This window comes from Pongo abelii, chromosome 18 (assembly GCF_028885655.2).
Source record: "Pongo abelii isolate AG06213 chromosome 18, NHGRI_mPonAbe1-v2.0_pri, whole genome shotgun sequence".
Classification (NCBI taxonomy): Eukaryota; Metazoa; Chordata; class Mammalia; order Primates; family Hominidae; genus Pongo; species Pongo abelii.
In genome coordinates, this window is record NC_072003.2 from 67,479,409 (window position 1) to 67,493,507 (window position 14,099).

Sequence of the window (14,099 nt, forward strand, 5' to 3'; positions counted from 1 at the left end):
GAAAGGTGGCTGGATGCGGTGGCTCATGCCTGTAATCCCAACACTTTGGGAGGCCGAGGAGGGTGGATCATGAGGTCAGGAGTTCGAGACCAGCCTGGCCAATATGGTGAAACTCCTTCTCTACTGAAAAAAGAAAAATTAGCTGGGCATGGTGGTGCATGCCTGTAGTCCCAGCTGTTCAGGATGCTGAGGCTGGAGAATCGCTTGAAATCGGGAGGCTGAGGTTGCAGTGAGCCGAGATCACGCCACTGCATTCCCGCCTGGACAGAGTGAGACTCCATCTCAAAAAAAAAAAAAAAAAAAGCCAGGCCCGGTGGCTCACACCTATAATCCCCCAGCACTTTGGGAGGCCAAGGCGGGTGAATCACCTGAGGTCAGGAGTTCGAGAGCAGCCTCACCAACAAGGTAAAACCCCATCTCTACTAAAAATACAAAAATTAGCTGGGCATGGTGGCAGGCGCCTCTAGTCCCAGCTGCTCGGGAGGCTGATACAGGAGAATTGCTTGAACCCGGGAGGCGGAGCTTGCAGTGAGCCGAGATTTTGCCACTGCACTCCAGCCTGGGTGACAGGCCGAGACTCCGTCTCAAAAAAAAAAAAAAAAAAAAAAATCCAGAAAGTGAAAATAAAATAAATTAGCTGAGTATGGTGGTGCACGCCTATAGTCCCAGCTACTTGAGAGGCTGAAGCAGAAGGATCATTTGAGCCCAAGAGTTCAAAGCTGCAGTGAGCTATGACTGTGCCACTGTACTCCAGCCTGGGTGACAAAGTGAGACTCTGCCTCAAAAGTAAATAAATAAAAAGAGATGAGCTACTCAGAGGGAACATGGAATAGGGTCCACCTCCTGCCACCGGATTCACCAGCTTTCGTCCAGTGCTGAGCCCAACCACCTGGGTCACCTCGGGCTCCTGTCAACAGTCTTTCCTTGAACAACTGGTGGCTGAAATGAAGGATCCCCCACCAACCACCAGCATTGGGAGACGATGCCACCAGTCCCCACTGCAGAGAAGGAAACTCAGGTCTGGTTCTATGTCCAAAACATTTATTTTCAGGAAATATTTGTGCCTGCACAACAAGGGGAACTTTGTGGGGTGTCTGTGGCTTGCTACAGTGACATCTGGCAGGACTAACTGGGTCATGAGAGCCACAGAATAAGGACTGGGAAGGTGGCCACAACTGCAAGAACTGGGGCCGTGTAGGGGGAGGACTCTGAGAGTGACCAGTTGGCTGATAACTTGGGTGTCCAGTGTATGGGAATCTCAGTGAGTTTCTGGCCTGAAGTCAAATTCTCTCTCTGACGCAGACGTGAGAGGTCGGAGTGGCAGGAACTGCTCAGCTGCTTATCTGGGAACTTGTCCTCCAAGGGGCTTTGCCATTTGTTTTCTTCCTGTACCTAGAGGTGGCAGTCGGTGCTCAGCTTCCACAGCTGTCCTCGACACACCTGTTCAGACCCCTCGGCTACTCTCTTGCCCAGCCCAGAGTACCTTTTCCACTTGTCTGAAGACCCGCAGCAGGTTTCTGCGAAGGACACCCTGAAGCTCTTCCTCACTCCAGCCACGACTCAGCAACTCCTCTATCAGGACCGGGTATGTGGACACGTCTTCCAGCCCCTGAGGGAATCTGTGTGGCCACCAGCCAGTGGGTTTCAGACCTGATTCCCTGATCATGACTCAGAACCACAGTCCAGAGTCTATGAAACCCCAGCCCTGGTCAGGTATGGGAAGTGGAGAGTTGGAGAGTAGGTGATCCTCCTCTGCTCTTCATCCTTCAGAAGGATGCCTCAAAACCTCCTTGAATATTTATCAAAACTTATTGAATCATACTATTAAGATCTATGCGTTTTACTGAATGCAAATGATCCCCCCTACCAACCAGAATTAAAAAGAAGAAAATGGCCAGGTGCAGTGGCTCACGCCTGTAATCCCTGCACTTTGGGAGGCCAAGGTGGGCGGATCACTTGAGGTCAGGAGTTTGAGACCAGCCTGGCCAACATGGTGAAACCCAATCTCTACTAAAAATACAAAAAAAGAAAGAAGGAGGGAGAGAGAGAGAGAGAAGAAAGAGAAAGAAAAAGAAAGAATGAATGAATTAGCTGGGCATCAGGGCACACACCTGTAATCCCAGCTACTTGGGAAGCTGAGGCAGGAGAATCGCTTGAACTCAGGAAGCAAAGGTTGCAGTGAGCCGAGATCGCGCCACTGCACTCCAGGCTGGGTGACAGGGTGAGACTCTGTCTCAAAAAAAAAAAAAAAAAAAAAAAAGGCCCAGTGAGGTGGCTCAGGCCTGTAATCCCACACTTTAGGAGGCCAAGGCAGGAGAATCACTTGAGTCCAGGAGTTCAAGACCAGCCTGGGCAACATAATGAGACCCCATCTCTGCAAAAAATAAAATTATCTGGGCATGGTGGCACATGCCTGTAGCCCCAGCTACTTGCAGGCTGAGATGGCAGGATTGCTTGAGCCCAGAAAGTCAAGGCTGCAGTGAGCCAAGATTGCGCCACTGCACACCAGCCTGGCCAACAGAGCAAGACCCTGAGAAGAAGAAGAAAAGGAAGGAAGGAGAAGGAGAAGAAGAAAGAAGGAGGAGGAGGAGACAAAGAAGAAGAAGGAGGAGGAGGAAGAGAAGGAGAAGGAAAAGGAGACGGAAAAGAGCTTCTTCAGAAAACAGTGGTTGCAAACACAGCCACTGTGCACAGGGTGGAGAAGATGGTCAGCTCACACCAGACCTTGCTGATGGTCTGCTCAGAGAGAGTGGGTCTATTGGGCCTGGGTGTACATGCAGTGCTGGGCAGATGAGCTCTGTCTGGTGGTTTGGCCAAGTATAATGTCTTAGAGTGGGGTCACTGGGATGAAGACAAACAGGAGAGCCCAGGGAACTGATCCCGGGAGTGTGGTCAAGGCCTAAAGCACATGATGGCTATGGTGACCGTGAAGGCCCCACTGCTGTACAGCTAGCCCAAGACAAGCCACAGGGAAGCACTCACTTGCCGGCCCCATCATAATCTCCACCAATCCCGATGAACTTGGATCCGATGACTGCCTTGATGTGGTCAAAGTGATCTGGGGAGGGGGCAGGTGGAGAGTCGGCTGCGTAGGGCTTCCAGGGCAGGGGGTGCCACTGGGGCTGGATGGCACTGAGTCTCCTTCTTGCAGCCTGTGGGCCAGGCAGGCTAATTCCTTCATGGCCTGCCACATAGCTTGGCAACCTGAGAACCCTGAGGTTTGACCTGAATGGATTCAGCTGGTTCTGGCCTGGATTTCAGGTTTGGAGTGGATCCACAGAGCCACCTGTCTGGGCCATTTCCCATCTAGGATTAAACCTGCCTGTAATCTCTTTGAGAACCTGGTAGGAACCCTTTTCTATGGTTGTGGGAAATGACAGAGGGACAGAGTACAACTGACAAAGACCCCAGAGACCTAAGGGGCCTTCCAGTCTCTTGGCCAGAGGCCGAGGAAGGGTGCTTTGGGGATCCCCTGCAGAGGCGCAGATAGCTAGCACTCTGGTTCTATGTGTGGCTTCCTCCCTTATACCCATCAGGACCGCAGCACTGACTCTGGCTGCAGCTCTGTGTGACCAATGTGCTATGTACTGTCCATCATTGCATTTTTTTCAGTGAAACCACCGGGACAGTCCTGGGGCCCTCCCAAGTCTTCAGGTGCAAATCAGAACTGTTCAGAGAGCCCGGGAGAGGGGGTTACCTGCCACAGTGGACACATTGGCTGATGGGTTGCACTGTATTACTCCCATGGACAAAGACACCATCACAACGCCACCGTTCTTCTTCTGCAGGGGCGGGCAAGTGGACACTCAGCCTGGCCCCTCAGCAAACTGCATTCCCGCCCTGCCACCCTCTGGATCCCTGGAGAGGGTGTTCAGCTCTGGCTTCAGGAGTCAGAGGAAACTTCACCTCTCTGGTTTTGTGTGAATGGAGGAGTCTAGGCCCTGGTCTGGCATAGGTGTCTTGGTACTTGCTTTGAGGAGTAGAGGAATATACATATTTACCATCTAGAACCCCCCACTCCTGGATGTGGACTGTGGGGTTGTGGGGCAAAAGATGTTCAGCCTGAAGTTGGAGGAAGTGGAGGGAGCAGGGCCTCGGGTTCGAAGGCTCCTGTTTTTTTGTTTTTGTTTTCTGTGGCAGGGTCCCACTCTGTCACCCAGGCTGGAGTGCTGTGGCACGATCTTGGCTCACTGCAACTTCCGCCTCCCAGGTTCCAGAGATTCTCCTGCCTCAGCCTCCCAAGTAGCTGGGATTACAGGAATATGCCACCACACCCGGCTAATTTTTGTATTTTTAGTAGAGACGGGGTTTCCCCATGTTGGCCAGGCTGGTCTTGAACTCCTGACCTCAAGTGATCAGCCCATCTCAGCCTCCCAAAGTGCTGGGATTACAGGTGTAAGTCACCGTGCCTGGCCAAAGGGCTCCTGGTTTGAACCTCTTGCTTTAGGTTCCTGGGCTGGGCAGTTTCTCACCAGAAGCTGCAGGGTGTCATCAGGAACATTCCGAGCACTGTTGCACACACCCCGGGCAGCTGAGTGGGAGAAGATCACAGGTGCCTTTGACACTTCCAGGGCCCGCCGTGCCACAGCATCTGAGACGTGGGACAAGTCTACCATCATGCCCAGGCGGTTCATTTCTGCCACCACCTTCTGCAGGGACATGTTGGGAGAAGGGTATCAGGGGTGCACATGTGTATACATTTATTTGTAAGAAACAGCTGGGGTGTGCACATTTGTTTGGGGTGGAGTGTGAACCAGGGTCCTCACCTCACCAAAGTCAGTCAGCCCGCTGATGTTGTTGTAGAAGGAGTGGACGCCCTTAGCGGAGCTCTCTGCCCTGCAGGGTGGCCAGGAAGCAGTCTGACTGGTAGCTGTTCCCTGGCCTCAAGAGCCTAGAGGCCCTACCCACCCTCCATCCCTGCAACCCCCTGAAACAAAAACAGGGATCCAAAATGGGCCCTGCAAATGGGCCATGCCTGGCAGCAGGAGGGCCCTGCTGGGTCCAGTCTTTTTTTTCGTTTTCTTTCTTTTTTTTTTTTTTTGCGATAGAGTCTTGCTCTGTCACCCAGGCAGGAGTGCAGTGGTGCAGTGGTGCCATCTCAGCTCACTGCAACCTGCACCTCCTGGGTTCAAGAGATTCTCATGCCTCAGCCTCCCGAATATCTGGGATTACAGGCACGCACCATCACATCTGGCTAATTTTTGTATTTTTCGTCAAGATAGGGTTTCACCATCTTGGCCAGGCTGGTCTCGAACTCCTGGCCTTAAGTTATCTGTCCGCTTCAGCCTTCCAAAGTTTTGGGATTACAGGCATGAGCCACCGCGTCTGGCCAGGGGTCAAGTCGTATTCTGAAAACCAGAATCCCAGCTCCCCTCCCCACTCCAGAGTCAGTGCCAGATCCCATGGGTAAAGCTTGTTCTGGGCCCACAGTGACCTCAGGCAGATCTCTGCCCCTGCCTCAGCGGTCCCACACCATCTGCACAAGGCTCACCAGGGTGTGTTGCAGGTGTGGGTGAGCGTCAGGTAGCGCACTCCCAGCATGTAGAAGGTACGTAAGATGGAGAGGCTATTGTCCAGCGAGTGGCCACCCTCCACACCGATGAGGCAGGCCAATTTCTGAGTGTCGTTCAGAGCTGGGGGCAGGTAGGTCAGGTGATTACTTTCGAGGGCTGGAGTAGCTCAATCAAGTTCCTAACACTTCCCATCAACTTGCCTACCTTTAGCCGAGGTCACAAGTTCCAGCTCAGAATAGGAGGCACACATGCGGCGTATGAGGTCAATCTGCTCCAGGGTGAGGCGTAGGGCATCCCGGTCCTGGGTCTGGCATGGCACATAGGCTGACCAGAACTGGGGGGAAGGCCCAGGGTTTGGCTTGGACAGGGGCTGCTTTGGAGGACCCTGGACTGCTCACAGCCTCCACAGCTGACAGAGCACCCAGTGGGCCAGGAGGCCACATGTAATGTACTGCTTCTTCCATGGGGTCTTTCTGGCCACCAAGCTGGCTCACTGTAGCCTCTGCAGCCCCTAGCATCCATATCATGACACTTTTTGGGTCACTATGGTAACTGAGTTCTCATGTGACTAACTTGTGATCTCTGGGGTCCCCACTCTCCCCATCATCCCCCAGTAGCCATGCTGTGGCACCTCATGTATCCCTGTGGTACCTGGGCGCCCACGAGGCCATCTCTAAGCCTGTCCAGGCTGGTCTGGCCGTAGCTGAAATTGCGCAGGTTAACATCCTGTAGCCCTTTCCGGTAAACCTGCCTTAGGACCAGGGGCAGGTCGTTGTGGCTGGAGGGATGTCAAGGCAGGGTCAGGTGGAGAACAGACAGATGGGACTCTTAGCCCTCCAGTTCAGGAAGGACACATCTGGGGATCCCCATCCCTCATTGTCACATGACTATACTGAGACCCCCCCTGAGGCCCGGGCTAGGAGTGCCCACCCAAGAGGGGAAGACAGAGGGGAAAGGGTACTCATGCATGGCGGGAGAGAGGGCATCCAGGGGTGGTGTGAGGGAGGCTCCTCCACAGCCCTGCATACTCTGGGACCCTCCCTTGCCCAGGAGTGTGCTCAGCTCCCATCGCCCCCTTGCAGCAATTACGCACCCGTCCACGAGCGGGAAGTCCCGCATCAGGGCCCGTGCCTGCTCTCGCAGGCCCTGGGTTCTGGGACTACTGAGTGTGGTCGAGGGAGCGTAGGTGCCCGGCATGGTGTGGGCTCTGGGGGCGCCCAGCGTGGTGAGGGCTCTGGGGGGGCCTGGCGTGGTGTAGGCGCAGGTTACAGGCTGGAGCAGCAGCAGCAGGAGCAGAAGCAGCAGACTCAGCAGAGGCCACCGACCAAACGTGCCGGCACCCTCGAGGCCCGAGGGCTGCATGTTGTGCAGGGCCGGGCAGGCAGGCAGGGGTGGCAGAGAGCCTGAGAGGGGCGGGCGAGGGGCAGAGCGCGACGATGGAGTCCCGACCCTCGATTCAGGCCACCCGGCGGCGTGGCCTCAAGAGGAGGGTAACGAAGTCACAGGGTCCCGCGAAGGATGTGTGGCGAGCGGCGGCACCGCCCAGTGCGGCCACCAGGGGGCGCCCAGCCCTCCCGTCGTCATCCCCAAGGGCGCTCCCGCCGGAAGGGAGGATCCCTGTCCTGGGCGCCCACTGGCGGCCTGTCTCAGGCCCCTCCACCCTCCCTTTTACCCCTCCCACTGTCCCCAGGGGGCCGACCCAGGTGGATCCTCTGCTGCCCCTAGGCTCCCTAAGAGAGAGGGCCTGGGGTGCTTCTCCCAAACAGTGACCCTCTGCCCTGCTGTGGGAGATCTGCGGACCACGTCATGTCCCCAACCGCCTGCAATGTGTCCCGGCCACACCCAGGGCCACATGTGTCCCTGTGACCACAGTGCTCTGGGCTCTGGATTTCCTGGTGCTGGGTTGTGTGGGTGGGTGTGGGGGAGGAGATAGGCTCTGGAAATGAGGGGTTAACCCTGTGGACTGGATTCAGGAAGGGTCCCCCTGGCCCTGACCTTCTCTCTCCCGTAACTTAGGCCCTCAAGCCTATACCCTGGGGACTGTCCCAGCTACTAGGACCTGTCAGGAGCACTCCTACGCCCCCCGCCCCGACCCCACATTCTCCAATCAGCCTTAGGAAAGAGCTCCTTCCTAAGGAGCTGCCACACCTCCCCAGGACCCCAGTGGAGGGATGAGAGCGGAGCAAGCATCTGGCCACTGCCAGGGAACATTCACTCAACAGAGCAGGAACCCACACAGCCATCTGCGTGGAAGGAAATGAAGTCTTGTCTAGGGCAGCAGAGTCCCTGACCGCAGCACCTTCCTCCTAGAGCTTCTGGCTGACCTGCTGGCCAGGATACGTCCTACCTCCTTGAGGAAGCCCCAGCCTCGTCCAGGTCAGGAGTAAGGGGCCTGAGGAAAGGCCTGCCACCTGGGTTCTGCAGCCACACTCCTCTTATCTTGTGGCTCCTGTGGCTTGAGCTCTCACAGAAACCTCCAGGGCTGAGTCCCTTCCTTGACGACAGGCCCCACCCCATTTCTGGCCTGGGGCCCTCAACCTAGGTGCCTCCTCCAGGAAGGACCCCCAACCACACAAGCACACAATCACACATGCACAGGGGATGTGGCTGCTCACAGAAGCCCCACCACCTGAGAGCTTCCGGGACTGTGGCCAAACCCCTTCGTCCTCAGAGACCTTTGCCTCTTCCTGCCCCTCGAGCTCTCAAGACTCTGCTCTGAACCTTGGCACCTCTGGAGCCGCTTCATTTTTGGAGCCTCCCCCACGTGGCAGGGCTGATCAGTGAAGGGGCAGTGTGACCTAAGCCTGATGATGACTAGAGATTCAAGAAGGCCTCCTAAAAAGAAAATGAGCCAACTCTTCCAAAGGGACTGGAGGTCCCAAGCTACCCAGGAGGGGAAGTGATCCCAGCTTTGATGTATTTTAGGGACTGCACACTTGATGTTGCCCAGTGCCTGCTGTCCAGGAGGAAGGCAGATTGATGGCCAAGTGCTCGAGGTGGGTTAACTCTCACGTCTACTGCTGCCGAAAGGGGGCCTTTTTTTGTTTGTTTGTTTTGAGACAGAGTCTCACTTTGTTGCCCAGGCTAGAGTGTAGTGGCACAATCTTGGCTCACTGCAATCTCCGCCTCCTGGGTTCAAGCGATTGTTGTGCCTTAACTTCCCGAGTAGCTGGGACTACAGGCATGCGCCACCACGCCTGGCTAAATTTTGTATGTTTAGTAGAGATGGGGTTTTGCCGTGTTGCCCAGGCTGATCTCGAACTCCTGGTCTCAAGCAATCTGCCTTCCTCAGCCTCCCAAAATGCTGGGATTACTGGAGTGAGCTAGCGCACCTGGGCTTTTTTTTTTTTTTTTTTTTTTTTTAATTAAAGACTGTCTTGCCTTCTTGCCCAGGCTGGTCTCAAACTTCTGGCTTCAAGTAATGATCTCACCTTGGCCTCCCAAAGTGCTGGGAGTATAGATGTGAGCCACTGTGCCCAGCCCTGCTGGAGGGTTCTATAGGGAGGCCCACTGCAGACGGTGAGTCCTCTTGGGCTCTGCTTCAGAGAACAGTAGGGCGTGTCCCAGATCTGGGTGGTTTGGGTACTCCAACACAGGCTTCCCTCCTTCTCTCCATCATCCACTGCTGGTCAGCAGCCCCCCACACCCACTGGAATAGTGAGAGGGAGGAGAAGCTCTTGGATTTGCTGGTCTCCAGGTCAAAGATGTGGGTTTGGGGATAAACAGTTTATTCTCCTGAGAGCCCCAAGAGGTAAGGGGCATAAAGAATGAGGAACTGAATCTGATCATTATGTGTTATATGTATTGAAACATCACTATGGGTGGGGCGCAGTGGCTCACACCTGTGATCCCAGCACTTTGGGAGGCCGAGGTGGGCGGGTCATCTGAGGTCAGGAGTCCGAGACCAGCTTGGCCAGCATGGGGAAACCCCATCTCTATTAAAAATACAAACATTAGCCGGGCTTGGTGGTGCGCGCCTGTACTCCCAACTACCTGGGAGGCTGAGGTGGGAGAATCGTTTCAACTCAGGAGGCAGAGGTTGCAGTGAGCTGAGATCGGGCCACTGTACTTCAGTCTGGATGACAGAGCGAGACCCTGTCTCCCCCCACCAAAAAAAAAAAAAACAAACAACAACAACAAAAATCACTATGTACCCCATGAGTATGTGCAAATTATTATTATTATTGTTTTTGAGATAAGGTCTTGCTCTGTCATCCAGGCTGGAGTGCAGTGGTGCAGTCTCAGCTCACTGCAGCCTTAACCTCTCAGGTTCAATCAGTCCTCCCACTTCAGCATTCCGAGTCTGGGACTACAGGTACTCGCCACCACACTCGGCTAATTTTTTTTTTTTTTTTTTTTTTTAGAGACAGGGTCTCACTATATTGCCCAGGCTGGTCAATTATTGTCAGTTTGAAAAATTTAAAAATAAGGAAGGGGTAGGTAGGAATAAATAACAGCTAACAGAGTAGGTGGGGAGAATTCAACTTTTGGAATTTTTTTTCTTTTTTTTTGAGACAGAGTTTTGTTCCTGTTGCCCAGGCTGGAGTGCAATGGTGCGATCTTGGCTCACTGCAACCTCCACCTCCTGGGTCCAAGTGATTCTCCTGCCTCAGCCTCCTGAGTTGCTGTAATTACAGGCATGCGCCACCACGCCTGGCTAATTTTGTATTTTTTAGTAGAGACGGGGTTTCTCCATTTTGGTCAGGCTGGTCTTGAACACCCAACCTCAGGTAATCCACCCACCTCGGCCTCCCAAAGTGCTGGGATTATAGGCGTGAGCCACCGCACCTGGCCAACTTTTTGAATTTTTTTTTTTTTTTTTTTGAGATGGAGTCTCACTCTGTCACCAGGCTGGAGTACAGTGGTGTGATCTCGGCTCACTGCAACCTCTGCCTCCTGGGTTCAAGCGATTCTCCTGCCTCAGCCTCCCGAGTAGCTGGGACTACAGGCGTCCACCACCATGCTCAGCTAACTTCTTTTTGTATTTTTAGTAGAGATGGGGTTTCACCTTGTTGGCCAGGATGGTCTCGATCTCCTGCCCTTATGATCCACCCACCTCGGCCTCCCAAGGTGCTGGGATTACAGGTGTGAGCCACCGCGCCCGGCCTTGAATTTTTTTTAAGCTTCTCTCCAGAGCCCAAATGTCTGACCTCCTGGGACTTGGGGTACCTGCTAGCTCAGCAGAGGCAGGCTGAGTTGAGCCAGTAAAGGTGAGCACTGTCTCTGTAGGAGATAAGCCAGACAACACAATTTTCCATAATATGCAACTTCAGTCCTCAAACTTGGCCTTGAGGGGACCATACAAAGCGAATCACAGAAACACAAACACACCCAGACTTGTAGTTGCAGTGAGCACTATGATGACACCATAGTATTCCAGCCTGGGTGACAGGGCAAGACCCTGTCTGTAAAAAAATAGATAATGATATTATTATTATTATTATTTTCTGAGACAGAGTTTCATTCTTGTTGCCCAGGCTGGAGTGCAATGGTGCAATCTTGGCTCACTGCAATCTCCGCCTCCTGGGTTCAAGTGATTCTCCTGCCTCAGCCTCCCGAGTAGCTGAGATTACGGGCGCATGCCACCACTCCCGGCTAATTTTTGTATTTTTAGTAGAGATGGGGTTTTGCCATGTTGGCCAGGCTGGTCTCGAACTCCTGACCTCAGGTGATCCGCCTGCCTTGACTTCCCAAAATGCCGGGATTACAGGCGTGAGCCACCCCCGACCCTTGGCCAAATTTTTAATTTTTATATTTATTTATTTTGGGATGGAATCTCGCTCTGTCACCCAGGCTGGAGTGCAGTGGCACAATCTTGGCTCACTGCAAGCTCCGCCTCCCGGGTTCGCGCCATTCTCTTGCCTCAGCCTCCTGAGTAGCTGGGGCTATAGGTGCCCGCCAACACGCCCAGCTAATTTTTTGTATTTTTAGTAGAGACGGGGTTTCACCGTGTTAGCCAGGATGGTCTTGATCTCTCGACCTCGTGATCCACTCACCTTGGCCTCCCAAAGTGCTAGGATTACAGGCATGAGCCACCGTGCCCAGCCCAAATTTTTTAAAATGGAAGAAATAGGTATGGCTTTTCTGTAGGGAATGAGCTGGAGGCCAGGAGATCAGGAGGGGATAAGGAATGAAGGGCCTTTACGGGGGAGAAGCAGTGGAAACAGGAAGGAGACATTCCTGGGAGATGTTTGGAGGTTGAACCCACAGGATTTGGAGATGCTTTGAAGCAGGGTTGGTGGGAGACAGTAAGGAGGAATCAGCGGTGACACTTAGGGTCGACTCTGGAGTCAGGCCCTGAGTTTCCCTGCCTCTGCCTTGTTTCCACTCTGCCCACTGCCAGCATCTAGCTAACTTAGACTGTAGCCTCTGACCCCCAAATTATCCCTGTGCTCAGGTCTGTGCCACTGATATTGGCAGCTCCTAAGACAAGACTTCACTAGTGTGTGCTGTTTCCCCTGCAAGGGGGCGGGCACAGAGATGGCTTTGGGTGAGGTTATGGGGAGGATAGGCCACCTCGTTGGCTAACACTTATTTACCTCTGGGGCATGAGTGTTCATGTGAGCCACCATGCCTGGCCTGTTCCTCTTTTAACAAAATCTGGTAGGACACGGTGGCTCATGCCTGTAATCTCAGTAATTTGGAAGGTCGAGGTGAGAGGATGTCTTGAAGCCGGAGGTTTGAGACCAGTCTAGGCAACATAATGAGAACTCTCTCTAAGAAAAAAAAAAAAAGGTGGTGCATGCCTGTGTTTCCAGGTACTTAGGAGGCTGAGGTGGGAGGTTCGCCTGATCCCAGGAGTTTAAGGTTGCAGTGAGATATGATTGTACCACTGCTCCCTAGCCTGGGCAACAGAGTGAGACCCAATCTCTAACAAAACAAAAACAAAATCCAATGCATCCTCCTGCCTAAAGTTCTTCTGTGGCTTCTCATTGCAGAAATCTACCAAATTTCTTTCTTTGGCTTTCAACTCCTGGAGAGTCTGCTCTCACCAGCCTCTCCAGTCTCAGCAAATAGCACAAACCTTCCTGTCCTCCAAAATCTGGCCACCTCGGTGATGCTACGTCCCACCATAGAGCCTTGGCACAACCTCAGCCTCCAACTGGTGGGGCTGTTGAGGCAAGGCCAGGATAGGAAATCTTGCTACCAGGAAGGAGTAGGTGGGTGAACAGCTTTTCCCTCTACTTCCTCTTCTATGCAGTGTTTGCATAAATCAAGACCTGCAGAGGAGGCAGCAGTAGAAACAGTTTGCTCCAAGGACCAAACTTATTCTGGTGTGCAGCTCACTCGTCCCTGCTCATCTCCAGTGTATTTCAAGAGTATGCAGGGAAGGAAAAAGTCAGGCTGAGTTATAGCTGCACAGGCTGCCTCCCATGCTCAGAGGGCAGGGGTGGGGTGCAGCTGGGGCTTACTCAGTATCCAGCAGTGCCCAGATGATGATCATCTGCATCCAAGCCCCTCTGGTCCTGGAGACTCATGCTTCCCTTTGATAGAGCCCTGGATCTGCTCCCATGATGTCTGATACAGACAATTCCCAAGAAACAATAGTCTTCCAAGCCAGAAAACAGCCTGGCCACCGTAGACAAACATCCTCCAATCACCAAGTTGAAGCCACCCTTCCTGAAATGGCAAAGAGCTAACATAACATTTTTCTTCCACAAAAGGAAGTCAATGTTTATCTTTCTAGGAGAAGTGCAATAACCCCAAATGCATCTTTATCTCCTGAATGCATCTAGAACCTTCTCCTCAACCCCTACCAACCCCTACCCCACCAGCCTCTCTGTCCAACATTCCTACATTACTGGGGTGCTTTTTTTTTTTTGGAGTGCGATGGCACGATCTCGGCTCACCGCAACCTCCACCTTCCAGGTTCAAGCGATTCTCCTGCCTCAGCCTCCCAAGTAGCTGGGATTACAGACATGCACCACCAGGCTGGCTAATTTTTGTATTTTTTTTTTTTTTAGTAGAGATCAGGTTTCACCATGTTGATCAGGCTGGATTGTCTCGAACTCCTGACCTCGGGTGATCCACCAGCCTTGGCCTCTGAAAGTGCTGGGATTACAGGTGTGAGCCACTGCGCCCAGCCTTTTTTCTTTTCTTTTCTTTTCTTTTTTTTTTCTAGACAGGATCTTGCTCTGTTGCCCAGGCTGGAGTGCAGTGGTGCCATCTTGGCTCACTGCAACCTCTGCCTCCCAGGTTCAAGCAATTCTCCAACCCCAGCCTCCCTAGTAGCTGGGGCTACAGGCATGCACCACCATGTCCAGCAAATTTTTGTATTTTTAGTAGAGATGGGATTTCACTACATTGGCCTTGAACTCCTGGCCTCAGGTGATCCACCCACCTTGAACTCCCAAAGTGCTGGGATTACAGGCCTGAGCCACTGTGCCTGGCCCTGGGTTGCTTTTTGATGGAGATGATTGATGACTTGGGTCCCATGTGTACCACTGAGTTCCTCTTGCAGCTGGGCTCTGCCTGATTTCAGGCAGTACAGAGGATCTGGGACACAAGATTGCATGCTATCCCATGTCCTTGAGGTAGTGCCATCAGCTGAGGGTGGGGAGGAGGCTGGAGGGCCCTGGGGTGCAG

The 14,099-nt window shown here is 53.3% G+C and overlaps 1 protein-coding gene across 2 annotated transcripts; it reads right to left on the bottom strand.

Moving 5' to 3' along the window:
- Window positions 1-1,024: 1,024 nt before the first annotated feature.
- DPEP2 (dipeptidase 2) lies at window positions 1,025-7,971 on the bottom strand. 2 transcript variants are annotated; one of them, XM_063717688.1, is made up of 11 exons: window positions 7,861-7,971; window positions 6,607-6,916; window positions 6,165-6,291; window positions 5,718-5,847; window positions 5,492-5,633; window positions 4,767-4,836; window positions 4,473-4,649; window positions 3,698-3,782; window positions 2,983-3,058; window positions 1,484-1,619; window positions 1,025-1,392 (listed from the first exon to the last, which is right to left on the bottom strand). In XM_063717688.1, exons 2-11 carry the CDS (start codon window positions 6,873-6,875, stop codon window positions 1,135-1,137), a joined length of 1,470 nt encoding a protein of 489 aa, XP_063573758.1. In that variant the 5' UTR covers window positions 6,876-6,916; window positions 7,861-7,971; the 3' UTR covers window positions 1,025-1,134. The 2 variants fall into 2 exon arrangements, with proteins under 2 accessions (XP_063573758.1, XP_024089517.2); XM_024233749.3 differs by lacking the exon at window positions 7,861-7,971 and having other exon boundaries at window positions 6,607-7,178.
- Between the last annotated feature and the right edge of the window lie 6,128 nt (window positions 7,972-14,099).